General features: G+C 36.4%; 1 protein-coding gene and 1 long non-coding RNA gene across 3 annotated transcripts in view; one reads left to right on the top strand and one right to left on the bottom strand.

The window, feature by feature from the left end:
• Nucleotides 1-7,828: 7,828 nt before the first annotated feature.
• On the bottom strand, nt 7,829-9,051 carry LOC141516333 (uncharacterized). The gene is made up of 2 exons (XR_012476663.1): nt 8,454-9,051; nt 7,829-8,084 (listed from the first exon to the last, which is right to left on the bottom strand). It is a non-coding gene; the product is annotated as an uncharacterized LOC141516333 (long non-coding RNA).
• Nucleotides 9,052-9,181: 130 nt separating this feature from the next.
• SLC30A9 (solute carrier family 30 member 9) overlaps nt 9,182-16,847 on the top strand; it is a 76,417-nt gene continuing 68,751 nt past the window's right edge. The window contains exons 1-2 of one of the 2 annotated variants that reach the window (XM_074229532.1): nt 9,182-9,387; nt 14,454-14,606. In XM_074229532.1, coding sequence (XP_074085633.1) covers nt 9,276-9,387; nt 14,454-14,606 — 265 coding nt within the window. In that variant the 5' untranslated portion in view covers nt 9,182-9,275. Of the gene's footprint in view, nt 9,388-9,480; nt 9,658-14,453; nt 14,607-16,847 lie in introns of those variants that run through there. The other variant, XM_074229533.1, reaches the window with a different exon arrangement.

Below are 16,847 nucleotides of genomic sequence, written 5' to 3'. Positions count from 1 at the left end.
CTCACCATTTCCTTCTCCAGTTCATTTGACAGATGAGGAAACTGAAGCAAACAGTATTAAGTGACTTCTCCAGGATCACACAACTAGCAAGTATCTGAAGCCATATCTGAACTCAGGAAGATAAATCCTCCTGACTTCAGCTCAGCACTCTATCCACTTCCTCACCTAGTTCCCTTTAGTTGCAAGTATTACTGATTTCATTTTAAAAGTGAAGAAATTGAGATTCAAAGACATAGGGAATGTGGCAGACAGGATACAGTCTTCTGAATCTAGATCCAAGGTGCTTATTCCTATATTATAATGGGGGTGGGTTGGAACTTTGAGCTGGTTGCAAAAAAAATGGGCAGAATGGATCAGAGAGTTATGTTAAAATATATTTTTGTAGATATTTTATTTTATTTTATTTTTCCAGTTACATGTTTGTAATAGACCCTTCCCATTAAAATCCTCCATTATTAGGAAGAAGCAAAACAAACCAACATTTTTGCCATGTTTGGCCTCATTCTTCTCTTATAACCTTGAAGTATACTTTTTTTGGTTTTGTTTTGTTTTATATATATATATATATATATATATATATATATATATATATATATATATATATATATATATATATTAGTTTTTGCAAGGCAATGGGATTAAGTGGCTTGCCCAAGGCCACACAGCTAGGTAATTATTAAGTGTCTGAGGCTGGATTTGAACTCAGGTACTCCTGATTTCAGGGCCGGTGTTCTATCCACTGCGCCACCTAGCTGCCCCCAAGTATACTTTTGAGAGGAATGCTGAATAAGAAAGAAGCAAAACAAACCAACATTTGTTTGGTTCCCTTCCCTTAGTTTGAACAGTCTAGCAAAAATTGTACATGTTCATTTGTGTTTAACATATTTCCATATTAATCATTTTGTGTATGAGTTATTAGGACTAAGGGTAAAGAAAGAAAACTATGGGATAGGAAGGAAAAACCTAAGAGAAGTTTTTAAAAAGTGAACATAGTATCCATTCAGATTCTGTAAATTTTTTATTTTGTTTTATTTTCCTTTGGATATACATGGTATTGTCCATAATAGGTTTTCCAGAGTTGTCCTAAATCTTGAACTTCTGAGAAGAGAGCTGCATTCCATCATAATTGGTCAAATCACAATATTGTTGTTTATGTGTACGTTTTCTAGGTTCTACTCCCTTTGCTCATTATCAGTTCGCATAATTCCACGTTTCTCTAAAGTCCAACCATTCAAAATATAAATATTAAAAAATAAAAGTAACAATTCACAATACCTTATAATTTCAAAAATAATGATGTCTAATTGCATATTTATGGTAAAAAATAATATATAATCTATGAGCAAGTACTATTTTGATTCCCCTTGGGGAAAAATAAAACATAATTTAAAAGGGACTTTTCAAAACTGTAACTTCTTCAAGGTCATATTCAGAATCACTAGATACATACATAATATATATATATATATATATATATATATATATATATATATATATATTTACTTTCTCCCAAGTACATTGTTACCAAACCTGGAAAGGAGTTTTGAAAGAAGTAGTTGGGAGTTTTCAAGAGAAAGAGGAGAGGGGAGAATATTCCAGGCCCAGAAGATAGTTTAGACATCTAAGGTATGATATTGAGCAAGGAGATTGAAGAAAAATAGCAAGAAGGACAGGAGTGATCAAACTGGAAAGATAAGTTGGAGCCAGATTGTAAAGGATTTTCAGGGTTATTTGGTTTAGTTTTCAGGAAGGGCATAATATTGGACTTTCTTCATCCCTCTGAAATGTCCCAAAGCAGAATTTCCCCTAAATTACTCTGCTCAGCCTGGGCTGGAAGACCACTCACTATGTGAGATCAGACAGATTAGCCCTTAAATCCCTTCCAGATAGAGTCCACACTTAGTAGCTGTGTGACCCTGTTTTCTTTATATTCTTTTTTATAGTTTGTAAAGTGTGTAGAAGATATCCCCTCCAAGGAATTCTCTTGCCTCTATCTCTTGGAAATTCTTTGGAAATAAAGGAGGTAGCTGTCTCTGATAGAGGATTCAGTGCTTCCCTTCTCAAACTCCCAGTGGAGCTGTCTACCAGTTTTTTTTTCCTATGTGCAAAATCAGGGAGAACTTGGATTTTCTGATATTCAGGAGCAATAGGAAATAAAAATAGCAATAACAACTATTAAAATCTCAGTGTTTTAGGCCATCCACAAATTTGAAATAATTATAAGACATTAGTATTAGAAGTACAATTGTATAGTTAAAATTTCTGAATGGCATTATGTCCATCATACTTATCAGGACATCAATCATGCAAAAACTATTCATCCATATGCCACAGATTAAGGGAATCAAAAATACTATATTCTCCGTTTTATCTTCTTCAAAGTCTCAGAGCTCAGATGTATTTCAACTCTGCTAAAATAGTCCCAAGTCATTGTTATGAACTTCACAGTACTGATTTGTAGCTTTTTTTTCAAAAAGCCAGAAGGGTTTCTAATAGGAAATAATATGGAAGATTTCTTACTTTAGATTTTTAAAAATTATTGCCTCAACTCACTGGCAGTGATAAATACATCACTCCTCTCAAAAGTATAGTTAAAGGTTATAGGAGAAGAATGAGGCCAAATATGACAAAAATGTTGGTTTGCTTTGCTTCTTCCTAATAATGCAGGGTTCTAATGGGAAAGGTCTATTAGGGAAATAAAAGTGATTAAAAAAAAAAGCATCAAAATGCTCTTTAGTAAAATATTTCCCAACCTCCCTAATTTTTTTGACTTTAAGTTCATATATAAATGACCTTCTCAGAAACAATAGCCATTAGCTAAGTAATTCTTAAAGGACCAAGACTTGGTATCTTATTTACTTAAAAGATAGCAGGGGTAGAAAAGATTAGGGTATAGCTAAAATATGCTGTCTGGAGAGGACCCCTTATTTTTCACCCCACCCCCAAGGCCCAGGACTCGGCAGCTATTTCAATGGATTACCAGCTGTTCAGGACAAACTTTGTCTTGGGTGACTGATTGTGAGGTTGGGCCAAGAAGAAATCTGTTAGCCATCACCATCCAATCATTCTTTTTGTGCAAGTGAGGCTGTGCCAAGTTATCAGATGTTCAAGTTTAGAATTCACTTCCTGTCATTACTAAACAATTCGGTGTTTGGAATAACAATATGTAGCAGAAGCTTCTCTGCAAGTTAATGAATAATTTTTCTTTGTACTCTGGCCTCTGATTTCAACGCATTTGTCACAGCCGTATGCCTTTGGTAATTACTCTTTAGGCACCTTCTAAAATCCTTCTGGTTTTTTAAAAGCATTTTTTACTGCTTGTTTTTATTTCCTATTGTTTGGTTTGTCCTTTCCTATTTATCAACTTTGTTTTCCCTCCCTCCCTCTATAACCCTGTAGGAATCTCTAATGTAATAAAAAGAATTATGACTCTTATTTACTTTCAGTACCCAGTTCAGTACCTAGGAAATCTTGTATATAGTAAGTACATAATAATTGTTTGTGAAATTGAAGTCTGTTACTATACCTAATATGAGGAAAATGAATCAGGTTTCTATATATCACATATATGCACACACATACAAATACAATTCAGGAGGTACCTTCTAGTTCTAAACTCTTGGATTTTGTAGTATGTTTCTCGGTGTAAATAAACTAGAGTCACCGTGGTGTTGCCTCCTTTTTTATTTTACAAGAATGGTTTAATTTTGAGTTTTCAATGGGATATGTTTAATTGGTTTTCCAACAAATTTTGTTATCTTCTGAGATGTGCCAGCAAATATTTAACAACTGACTTACTGAAAAAAATGTATACCTGCAGTTTTCCATTTAATCTGAATTATTGACATCCCCCCCATTATTTTCTTAAGTCTAGACTATTAATAAAACAGTAAACAAGTCCTAATTTGTAGAATTTCACTGATTTTCAGTGTAAATGTTCATGTTGAAAATCTGATAATTGACTTAGAACTGGCTGCAACACACCTGTCTTGCTCTGAAGTGAGCTTTTTTCTAACCACTGAATAGTCTCATGTCTATTAATTAAGGGTCAGGCCTAAAATCTAGGGGAAAGGGGCAGCTCTCTCTCTCTCTAGTATAATTTGAGGATGATTATTTCCCAGTTCTATAGCATCTTTCCTGCCACAGTGTCCATGTTTAAGGTGCTTTTTTTTTTTTGGCAAGGTAATGGGGTTAAGTGACTTGCCCAAGATCATACAACTAGGTAATTATTAAGCATCTGAGGTTGGATTTGAACTCAGGTCCTCCTGGCTACAGGGCCAGTGCTCTATCACTGCTCCCTAAGGTTCCTTCTTAATATTAAAATACACTATTCGAAGGCTCAGCAGTTTGGAGCTCTTATTTTTCTCTAGATTGTGACCCTGGGAAGGCACTTGATTGATCTGAGCCTCATGTGTAGGAAGTAGATGGACAATATGATGTCTAAAGTATTTGTGCTCATCTTTCTTTGTGGCCAATCTAATTACAGTGGACAAATAGAGACAAAGTATAAACTCTAAATTGAGAAAAGGGAAGCCTAACTATGTATTTTGAAATATGCATGGTGTCCTAAGTGATCTCCATGGTCCCTTCTAACTCCATGACAAATCAGCACCTAGTATCAAATATTTATCAAGCACTACATATGTGTTAGGAGACAGCTTGATATAAGTGTAAAGGAAGATGAATTTAAGTACTCACCCCATTATGGGTTGGCATGTTACACTTCAAATCTTAATACTCTAGGTAACTCTCTAGGATTGATAGTTGCAAAGATTATATATTATTATAGATATATTATAGCCTTATCCTCATCCCTGGCATTGCCAAGCATTCTGCTAGGTGCTGTGAATATAAAGATAAAAATCATAGTCTTTGCCTTCAAGAAAATTCTACTCTATTGGCAAGGAATGAGGATGAAGTAGAATATGTACATTGGTAAGTAAATGTGGATTATATACAAAGATTGGGATAAACTATGAACCTATGAATCTGACGAGGCAGATTATCTATAAAGCTAAACTTCTGGAACATTTCTGGCATCCTATCTAACAGGGCACTACCCACTTGGTCAAACCTACCTCATAAGTTGCTCCCACTGGACAGTGTAGAGGACTTTCTACAGGACCTCAAGGAGACATTTGACATCTCCTAGAAGTCTTCTGGCCCCAGTAAGAGGAAAAAGAAGACCAAGTCAAGTAACAATTCATGACCTGGCATGGAATATACCTCTGCTCCATTTTTTAAAATCAATTTTGATTATTTTTTATAAAGAGATTATCTGCACTCATCTGGATGAATATATCTTATTATCCTCTCTTACAATGTCTCTACCAGCAGACCATCCCAGAAAGTGGTAGAGAGATCTTCCCTATCATTCAAACAGTAAGTCCAGAGAGTCCCTTTATAGAAGGCATAGTAGACTTGACTAGAAACCATACTGATTAGTCAACAAACATTTTTTCTACAAGAAGACTTCTTTGGTTTCCCTTTAGTCAGATATACAAGTCTAGAAAGAAGGGAAAGCAGAAGAGGTTACTTTTCCAAAACAGGCATATTAAAGGAGTAGCTTGTCTATGGACAGGAGAAAGGTCCTATTGGCTAGAATAAAATGGGCATAGAAGTCCACCCACTCCTGGGAGGCAAGAAATAGAATCTTTAGAGGTCACTGGGCTATTTTAGCTTTTTTGCTCAGCTCTAAGTCTAAGACTTCCTGAAAATCAGTTGTTAATAAACCAACAAATGGGTGGGGAAGAAGAGGGTACATGCCTGCCCCATTATAGGGAACTCCTAACAGTGCAGATCAACAAACATTTTACAGTTTACATTCTTTTCTTCCTTTCTTTCCTAAGGCAATGAGGTTAAGTGGCTTGCCCAAGGTCACATAGCTAGGTAATTATTAAGTGTCTAAGGTCACATTTGAACTCAGGTCCTCCTGACTCCAGGGCATGTGCTCTATCCACTATGCTACCCAGCTGCCTCCAATAGTTTACATTCTTGAGTTTCCTGCTGGCAGTGAGGGGCTAAGATATTTGCTAAGGGCACAAAACCAGTATGTCTCCTAGGATGAACCCCGACTCCTGATTCTAAGACCTGCTTCTTTTTAAAAAATATTTTATAGTTTTCCAACTATATACAATAGTAATTTCTACCTATCATTTTTTGTAGTTTTGAATTTTACAATTTTTCCTCCACCCTCCCTTCCCTCTCCCCATCCCCCCACTGAAGACCGTCTGATAATCTTTACATTGTTTCCATGCTATATATTGATTGAAATTGAATGTATTGAGACAGAAATCATATCCTTGAGGAGAAAATATTAGAGATAGCAAAATTATGTTGTACATAAGACTTTTAAAAAAATTGAAGGTAATAGACTTTGGTTTTTGTTTAAACTCAATTCTTTCTCTGGATACAGGTGGTATCTCCATTGCAGGTGCCCTAAAATTGTCTCTTATTATTGCATTGATGGAATGAGCAAGTCCATTAAGGTTGATCATCACCCACTTGTTGCTGTTAGGGTGTAGTGTTCTTCTGGTTATGGTCATCTTCTGGTTATGCTCATCTGTTGATGCAAGTAAGACCTGCTTCTTAACCACTACACTGCTAGGATCCCTTTTGCTCAAACACAGGCTTGTTAAAAATTAAATCTGCAAGGCTACATTATGTATTGACAGACCTACAATTAGATTTTCTGATGTCAGTTTCTAGGTAATCTATTATATTTATCTTTAGAACAGAATCATCATTCTCTCCAAGCTATATAGTCAGGAAGAAACTAAAAATAGCTTAGTTTAGTTTCAGAAGTAAATGCCTAGATAATAGTAGGTGAATCCTTAAAAGGTGGAAACCTCTAATGAAGGTGTGGTATGTGGCAATATCAGACTGACATCTCACCTGTCTCTACTTCTATTTCCATGTCATTTAACTTAATCATCCCCTATGTTCATCCATCTGTTTGTAATGCACCAATTATCATGGACAGGACATGTTAACATATCACTTTTGTATTAAATAAAAGAAAATATGACAAAATTTTCTACTTTCTCTTATGTGTTTCTTCCAATTTTTTTTTTTTTAAGAATAACACTGCAAAGTAACTGGGGTCATAGTTTCACCCAGAGTTCTCAATGTTCCAATTCAGATGTAGCAAGTCAGAGAGTTTGGTCTTGAACCTTGACTGAAGTAATTTTCTTTCAGCTCTTAATTGCTTATCTATGGGAACAATCAAATGCTAAATGCTAAATGTCTCCCAAATGGAGTCTGTGTGAGGTTTTCAATTGCATCTCTATTCTTTTCTGTCCAGTTAAGAACATACACAGGATGTAACAGGACCATGAACCTCATGTGAACTGAGTGACCAGATTGTTGGGAGAGTGGAGATTTATTGGCTTGATCCTAACATTATCAGGTGCTAGATCATTTAATCCCAGCTGTAGCTGCTGGGTGGTCTTCTGTGTCCAAATTTAGTGCAGAGTCCCAAAATACCACAGTAGGAAGGCAGTTGCATAAAATAGTTCTTTCCCTTATGTCTGATTTTAATACTTTTTAAAAGTAGAAAATTTTGCTTCCTAATTTTTCTATGTTAAAAATGAACTTTTTCAAAACAAGACAGACCTATTTTGCTACTTTAAAGCATAAATCTGAATCTTTTCCTAAAAATGGCAATTCTCAAAAAATCCAAGGTAAAATGGAAAATTCTTGAAAATATTCTGTGTAATAGCCTAGAAGTGGAAGATGATGAATTAAAAAGCATTTATTAAATGCTGTGTGTTAGGTACTGTTACATACCTGGGATAAAAATAAAGAAAACAAAGTAATAATGCCTGCCTTCAAGGAGCTTACATTCTTTTTATTTTTATTTTTTGTAAAGAACTTACATTCTAAGGGGAGAAGACAATATGGAGGTAGTGGGGGAATTTAAAATATGGTGGCATGATTTGGAGATGACCAGGTAGTGGTCATAGTAGTAGATGGCTTAGTTCTCTGGCAAGATAAGACAAAACCTCCCTCATCAAGCCAAGATCCAGAGGATGATCAGAGGATAGCAGTTGGCACAGTTTGGACTCGAAGAGATGGAATATTCTCTACAAGGAGAGCAGTTTTGTTGAATTGTAGAGCACATGAAAGAGGAGAAATGTGTAAGTAGCTTGAAAAGACAGGTTGGATTCAAATTGTGAAGAGCTTTAAATGCTAGAAAAAAAGAGTTTATATTTTATATTGTGAACACGGTTGTAACTGAAGCTTCTTAAACAGTGAAGTGACGCTGTGCTCCAGAGTATCACCCTGGCAGCTCTTGAGAAGAAAGATTGAAAGAAGGGAGACTAATTTGGGGCTATCATAAAATACTAATGTTCATCCTTCATTTTTGAAGAAGACCATGACATCAGGGAGGCGGTGCCATGACAAGCACACGAACTGGATTTGAGTGCGGGGTGCTGCGCTAATTCACCAACCTCACTTTGTCCTCCAGAGCCATCTGGGTCCAGGGTCCAGCTGTGAATCAGGATGAGAGGCAATGGGGGTTAAGTGACTTGCTCAAAGTCACACAGATAGTAAGAGTCGAGTGTCTGAGGTCGGATTCGAACCCCCCGCCCTCCTGGCTCCAAAGCCGGTGCTGAATCCACTGCATAAACATCATTATTACAAGCTGCGGTGAGGGGGATAAAGCACTGGCACTGGAATGGGGTGGGAAAGCAGATGCCAAAGCAGTCCAGTATCTCTGGCTGACAGCCCCACGAGCGGCCGTGAGGAGGCCCACAGGACTGGAAGTGGCCGACACCCCGGGGGCAGGTTCCGTGCTCAACTTGCCCCGTCCCCCCCTTTTCCAGTCGGAGGGCAAATAGAGGTCTGGAAAAAAGTGGTGATAATAGGGAAATTGCGAGAATAAGGAGGGGGGGGAGGGGAAGGCTTTCTGGGGCTTCCAAGAGGAAAGGCCCTCCCGCCACCTCGCCCCTCTCCCCTCGGCTCCCGGCGCTCCGGGCGGAATCTTAGAGAAGGGATGCGGGGGCTCCTGCCCACTACCTCCGCACAAAAGGGAGGGAGAAGGCCGGTGGGGGCCGGAGGAGGAAGCCGAGCCTTAAACGCGCCACGCGCGGCCCCGCCCCTTCCGCCGCACACCCGCCGTCACTTCCGGCCCGCGGGTCTGCTTCCGGGTCGCGCGCGGCGGCGGCGGCGCCGGGGTCGCTCTCGGCGGGTGTTCGGTCTATGGCGCCAGTAGGAGCCGACGGCGGCGGCGGCAGCGGGAGCGGGAGCCGCGGCGGCGGCGCGGGGGCAGGATGCTACCTGGCCTGACCGCCGCCCTCGCTCACAGACGCGGCTGGGCCTCCTGGTGCCGGCTCCCCCTCGGGCGCCGGGCGGCGCCCAGCGGCCCTCGCGGCCCCGCCCAGGGTGAGTGGCCCGGCCCGGGCTCGGCCCCTCTCGGGGAGGCCGCAGCGGCCGCCTTCCTCCCTGTGCACCCCCACGCGGAGCCCTCCCCGGGAGCTCCTCCGCAGCCGCCCCCTTCAGAAAAAACGTGCCATCCCTCCTCTCCCAGTCCCCATCCCCCAGACCACCGGAAAATGACCTTAAATTAGCGGCGACTCTTTAAAGCTGTCATTCACGGTGATGTAACCCTTCAAAACAAAACAAAAGCGGATAGACTTTTCTGGAACTCAACCAGTAAGTGTCAGATCCGTAAGGCACAGAGTTAGGTCGAGGCAGTAGGCTGTATTTTACGTACCCGAAGGTTCACATAGCCCACTCCCTTCTTATCTAGAAGCATAGCTTCTAATTACCAAAAGTTTATAGGTTGACCCAGAACTCTTAGAAAAAATGGGAGGGAATAGAATTCATCATCATGGATTTGAGGTTACCCTGTGCGTGTCATACTACTTACTTTTCTTTGAAAATTTATGTTGGAAAGCGTCTGGGTGCAGACAGGTGTGTCTATGAATCAGGTTTATTTTGTATTATCAGGCTATGCATATAAACTCTAGTTACAATAAATTTAGTTAATTGGTATTATGATAAGGGAAATGCAGTTCCAATAGTTTAAAGCAAAATAGTTCTGCTGGGCTGTACTACTGTTGATATTTTCTGGAAATGAGATGTTTTCTGAATTTCCTACCTATTGACAGTTGGTAAAGGGGGAATGAAATATTAGATTTGAACTGCCCCCACCTAATTCAATGGACTAATTTCTAGTATTTGCTCTACTGAGCAAGCATCGATCTTATGCTTAAATTTGTTTTTGCTAAGGAATTGAATTATGGTATAAGTCGTTAGATATTCTTTTATGGATCTCAGGATGTCCCTAAGTTATCAGTTGCTTTAGTTCATCCATTTGTAGTCATCAGTATTACTTCAAAACTTTGGACAGGAAGCTAGGTGGGTGACAAGGAAAAAAAACAAGCATATATATATAAAATGTATGCATATACATACAAACATACAAAGCATTTGAAGTACCAACTTTTAAAATCACTATAAACATTTGTAGATACTAGTTAGTTTTTTTTGTTTTTGTTTTTTAGGTTTTTGCAAGGCAATAAGGTTAAGTGGCTTGCCCAAGGCCACACAGCTAGATAATTATTAAGTGTCTGAGGACAGATTTGAACTCAGGTCCTCCTGACTCCGGGGCCGGTGCTCTATCCACTGTGCCACCTAGCTGCCCCACTATGAATACTAATTAGAAATGAAACATCCAAGTATTAAAAGGCAACTAATAAACTTTTTAAAAAAAACCTTAAGAGTTTAATTTCTTATTCTCATGAGAGATTAAAAAGAATGGTTAAACCTTTGGAAGAAAATTGATTTAAGAATCCAAAGCCAAATTTAATAATTTGTCAATAAACTTGAAGTTTTGTGAAAACTTTTCAAATGCATTGTAATGTTAAATGGGTAGTTGGGGTACTTAATAAGTATGTATATTATCATATATATATTATATAATATATAATATATAATGTAATATAATATAATATATATATAATAATTATAATATATATTATATTTTGCTAGTATAGGTATAAGATTAATGCAAAAATATAAACATAATTTTTAAAAAATGGAAATGAGACATTAATATTTTATTGCCATCTTTGTTCTTTTGGTGTTTTATTATCCCTTCAGATTAACATTGTACTTTTTTACTAGCCATACATATATTTTTACATAGGCCCATATTCTACCTAAAATACTTCTCAAATGCCAATTAGAGAAATATAATAAAATTTTGCACAATTTTATAGGATTGTTTTTGATGCCTGTTCCAGATTTTGATGATAGAATTTCATGTACTTCCAACTTTTAGTGATTTGTGCTAATCTTTGGGGGGTGGGGTGGGGTGGGGTGGGGTGGAAGTGCTCTATCTAGTCCATATATCTTTGGAAATGATATTTTTTAAAATGGTTTAGCTTACATATTAGGTTGAATATTATCAAGTATTGATTTTGTGGGAAAACACTTGAGTTAAAATGATAACACCCTGTGAAAACTTGTCTCAGAAAGCAGTAAGACATAACTAAATATATTTAGTTTCTTTTACAGCCTTTACTTTATGCATTTTAAATGCATTTTATGCCTTTATTAGCGCACCAAAGAGATCCATGACACAGCAAAGGTTAAGAACCTCTGGTGACTTGAGAATTTTGGCTAAGCTTCAGGCAGCTCCAAAGAGGAGTTTAAAAGTAAGAAGAGAATGGTAATACTGGATTTTATCCCTTAGTTATTTTTGATTGTGTTAAAACTTGAAAATGATAAATAGTGAAGTTGACTAGTTCATTTCAGGGTTAGTAATTTATCACTTAAATAATCATATAGTCTATTATGTAGAATAAACTGCTAGATAATGGCATTCTTGAGAAAATAAAACCAAGATACTTTTATCTATCTAGACCTGGAAGCAGTTAGGAAAACAAAAAAGCAAGCCAAATTTTAGAATTACACTGGTCTTGTAGGTTAATTTCTGATAGAAGGAAGAGAATGTTCTGATTATAATGTCACAGCTTACAGTATTGAAAACTGAAAAGCAAGGTAGAAAGAGTAAGAGATAGAAGAGAAGAAAGAAAAAAAGGGAAGAGAAACAGTGTTGGTAGCAGCAGATTGCTACCCTTTACAATGGAGAAAAATGATAAAGTAAAAACAGCCAGGAATCTGAATCTGGTGACTTGGAGGAACTATAATAACCATTTTTGCTCCTTGAAGCCTTTTGAGGGCACCATCAAAGGCCCTGGAGCCATAGGACAACTTGACTATTGTGGATGAATGAGGCTGGTAGAGTATGGTTAGTACCAAAAAGTAGATTTTTTGTTGGGTAGTTTTTAAGTTTGTAAGTAGAGTATTCAATGTTGGGAATATATTTTATTATCTCTTTGCCCACCACCCCCATTACTGTGTTGATGAAATCTCTGGATTTTGTATTATTCAAAATATAAAATGTTATAGAAAAGAGCAAATAAAAAAAGATGCATCTTTGTTTAGCACGCAACATTTTTAATCTTGACATTAAAGATGCCATTTTAAATTTTGCTTGTGACTGATTTCTTTTCAAAGCCTTAATAGAGACAGCTTGGAAGAAAAAATTGTCACTGAGTCATTTCCATCATTTTCCAAAAAGAATAATTTAGAGGGGTTTAGAACCTTTTCACAAGACCTTAGCACAGATTCTTGGAATGATGAGAGAGTTTAGTTTTTTCTTTCATAGCTCATGAATCAACAGTATGACTATAAATGTAAACAAGAGTAGATTTAGACTGAACTGTCTGCTCTCTCTTCTGTCTAGAAAGCAAATTCTTTAAAATTTGGGACTTTTTTTTTCCTCCTATATCTCCAACATCCAGGTACTAACTAGGTGCTTTGTAAATGTTTGTTGAATTAAATTGACAAGGAGGTATTCATAATCATTTGGCTGATGTGAAAACATTTGTGCTAAACTGTCAAAAGAACTTAATAGTAATAATGAAGTTGATTTTCTGAGATCAAGAAAACAATCTTAAGTTGAAACTTCAGTCAGTAATTTGGCAGAATGTTATACTACTTAGGAAATTATACTTTACTTCTCCTGTAAGAGTAGGGGCCAGATGGTTAAAAGGTGAACTACTATCAAGGGCTTTTTAAAATAAACCTTTTTGAGTTAATTAATAAGCATTTGTTTTTCTATCTCCTCCACCCTAGTTGAAAAAAAAAAGAAAATCCTTAGAACAAATTAACCATGCTTAGAAAGGTTTGTCTCTCAATATGTTTGTATTTAATCTGTTGACTCTTTGTCAGAAGGTAGGTTCTGTCTGAAGAAGCATTCTTCATTATTGACTAAGGAATTTTTCAATAAAGCAAATTGCAGAAGCACCGCCATGGTTAGGAACCATTCTGTCCAATGTTCTATGTCTATATTCAGTAGTTTGTCATAATTGATCTTTATGATGATTGAATCGTTAAAGAAAATTAAATTCATTACATTCTTTTATGAAGGTAGATAAGTTCATTTCAGAAAGATTTCCACAGAATTGTTTTTGACGCATTGGCATTTAGTGTCAAATTTCACTTACTTGGAGCATTCAACCTAAATGATGTTATTCCTAGAGTTGTTGAGTAGGTAAAGTTTTTAGTATTTCCAGAGCAATAAAGTTGAGTGAATATACTCAATAGATGTTATGAGGGAGGTAGTCCCAAGTGTCTAGAAAAATAGTGGAGAGATCATGACAAGGATGGAATTTTAAATATTTAAGATAGAAGAAGGTAATTGAGACAATTTTTTTCCCCTGAGCACCAAGGGATGGGAAAAACTATTTGCTTTTTCCTTTTTTTTTTTTTAAAAGAGGGGAAATGGGGACTAGAAAAGGAGACATAATATTGCATTTTCAGTCTTCTAGAGTGGTCTAAATACTTTATTGAAATATAATTTAAAGACTGCCAGAGCTGTAGGCATAATTGGAAATCAAGTTCTTCCTTGGTCTCTCCCACCTGTCTTCCCATATATGCTCTCCCAAGTTCCAATCAAATGTTCCATGCTTCCTATTTAAGCTTTGACTTTTGCCAGTTGAAGACCCCTATCCCAGCCATGTGTTATTTAAAGTGAAACTGACCCAAACACATGAATGACTCATTAACTTTTCTGAAAGGTCTTTTTTGTTTCTCCAAAGAGGAACTCATCTCCAATTGATGGAATTTGAAGGGGATTATTTTTGACCTGGGTCACCTTCTGGTGTTCTTTACTTTCTGTTGTATATCTTTACATTTCCAAAGTAGTCCATCCAAAATAGAATAAAACCTGGTAGTAATTTAATGTAAAATGCTCACATTCTCAGACTTTACCTTTGCAAGTTACTCTGTACCCCTTTGGGATACATAGCATCTGTGAATTTGACAGGAAAATTTCTTAATGGCCTATAAATTTGTATAAAGTTCTTAGGTCCTTAAATATAAATACATCTTATTCTGGTCCCCTAAAGTTTTATTTAAAATTGATTTCTTTTTAGGATGGCAGAGCTTAATGACAGTTGGAAGTTTTTCAAGCATTTTGCCATGCAGTCATCTACACATTTACTCACTGAGTCAAGTCAGAACTTACTCTACGAACACTCAAAAAGGACTGGAAGTACAAAATATTCAACCCACTCCTGATGAAACAGGTACTTGCCTTCTTTTGTTTCTAATTCTGAAGGGATGATTTTAGAAACTCTGAAAAACTCTTCTGTGTGTGTTGGAATTTATGACTGGCTTTGTAAAATTATAGTTAATGCAATTTGAAATTCATTTTATTATACACATTGAATCTAGTGTTGTCATTTCCAATTTTACTTTGAAAAATAAAAAGCTTGAATGTTTGCAGTTTTTCTTTGTGTAATTAAAAGTTATTAAAATAGTATAACACTAGTAAAATTAGACAATTAGTGAAAAATCAACTTTTCATCACTATTCTTTGATGTAGGTAAAACTTGAATTAGAAGAATTATTTCCTTTAATATTTCCATTTTGATAAATGGTTATGTTAAATGAATGGTTAACTAGTAAGACTAAGCATATAAGAAGTTTATATACTGATGATCTGGGAAGAGTGCTAATTAATGCTGATAGTTTAGCTCCTTTCATCCCACCCTAGTACCCAAGAGACTAATGCCTTTATTTGATAGGGTTGTTTTTGCTCTGAGTGGGTCATTGGGTAGGAGCTGGGATCATAAAACATTTTACAATTCCTTGAGACCTTAGAATATACTGTCTAGTTTAACTCCCTCCTTTGAGATGAATGGACTCTGATTCTGAGAGATTTGGTAATTTTGTGAAAGTTATACAATCAGGGTAAGAGAATGTCAAACTAAGAATTCCAAATCTGATTCCTTACCCCAGGACTTGGCATTCTGAGCCTACCTTAGGTTAATAAGAGTATTCACAAGTTGAGCAGTATAGTGGGAAAAAGTTGGATTATGACTTAATTAAGATTCACATTAAGGCTGAATAATTACTTAGAAATGTTTTAGAGAAGATTTTTCAAAAGGTCAAGTTTGAACTTAATGATCTTTTTGATACTTTCCAATATTAAGATTCTGTGATTCTTGGATCAGAAGATTCACATCTCAGCTGTTACATCGTTATGTGTGACTCCAGGGTCTAGTTCCTTCATTTTTCAAGGCTTCAGCTTCCTCCTCTATAAGGAAGTTAGATGAGATGATTTCTCTTAAAAATATGAATATATATATATTTTATATATATATATTGTCCAGTCAATAAAAATCTACCTTCTTTCTCTCTCACCTCGTTCTCTTCTCTCAATGAATGAAAGAAAAATAAACCTCCGTTATCAACTTGCATAGTCAAGCAAAATAAATTAACACATTATCCATGTATGAAAATATTTTTTATTTTTCACTCTGAGCTTTCACGTCTCTTTGGAGATGGATAGTATATTTCATCTTTAGTTCTGAGAACTGTATTTGATCATTATGCTGATCAGAGTCCATGATTCTTTCAGAGTTAAAGGGGTACAGTACCTAAATACTGGACCTGAAGTGAGGAAGAATAGAGTTTAAATCCAGCCTCAGATATGAAGTGTGTGACTCTGAAATTACTCCCTGTCTTATTTTCTTCAGTTAAGCAGGGATAATAACAGCTACTTTTACATGGTTATTGTGAGGATCAAGTGAGATATGTAAAGTACTTAATGTAACTCCTAGTACATAGTAGGGGCTATAGAATGCTATTGTTGTCATTTTACAACTTGTTCTCTTGACTTTTTTTTTTCATTTGTGCATCAGTTCATATAAATTTTTCCAGGTTTTACTGAAACCATCTCTTCATTTTTTTTATACAGCACTTTAGTATTCTATATATGTTAGGTTTATGTAATATTACATAATATATGTTTATATAATATAATTTATATAACATGTTCTGTTATTCTCCAATTTATGGATACCTCCTCAGATTCTCACTGCCATCTCTCCAAAAAAACCAATATTTTTATACATTATTAGTTATACACACACAAATATGGTTTTTTTTTTATTCTACGTGTTTGTATTCTTCTGTCTTTGATCAGGTCATATAAAATGAACTTGTGAACTTCAATTGTCAGATTGTCAGCTTCCCCCCCCCATTTATATAGGTGATGATTTTTGCAGATTGGTTTTGATAGATACTTTTTCTTATTCTTCCTTTTCCTTCCTCACATGTATTACTTTTCTTCTTTCCATTCTTCTCTTAAGATCAAGGCATAACCCACCTTTCCCAGGCCTTGTCTAATTAAATTCCCTCTTAGGACTCTTGATGGTGATAGGGTTCAGAGGGAACACATGTTTCATCTCCTCATATTTGAATGTAAATAATTTCTTCTTGTTTAGTCCCTATGATTGTTTATTCATGTTTTACCTTTATAT

Source organism: Macrotis lagotis, chromosome 3, assembly GCF_037893015.1.
Source record: "Macrotis lagotis isolate mMagLag1 chromosome 3, bilby.v1.9.chrom.fasta, whole genome shotgun sequence".
In the NCBI taxonomy this organism is placed as follows: Eukaryota; Metazoa; Chordata; class Mammalia; order Peramelemorphia; family Peramelidae; genus Macrotis; species Macrotis lagotis.
The sequence above is the reverse complement of the archived record's forward strand: the minus strand, read 5'-3'. Positions and strand labels throughout refer to the sequence as shown.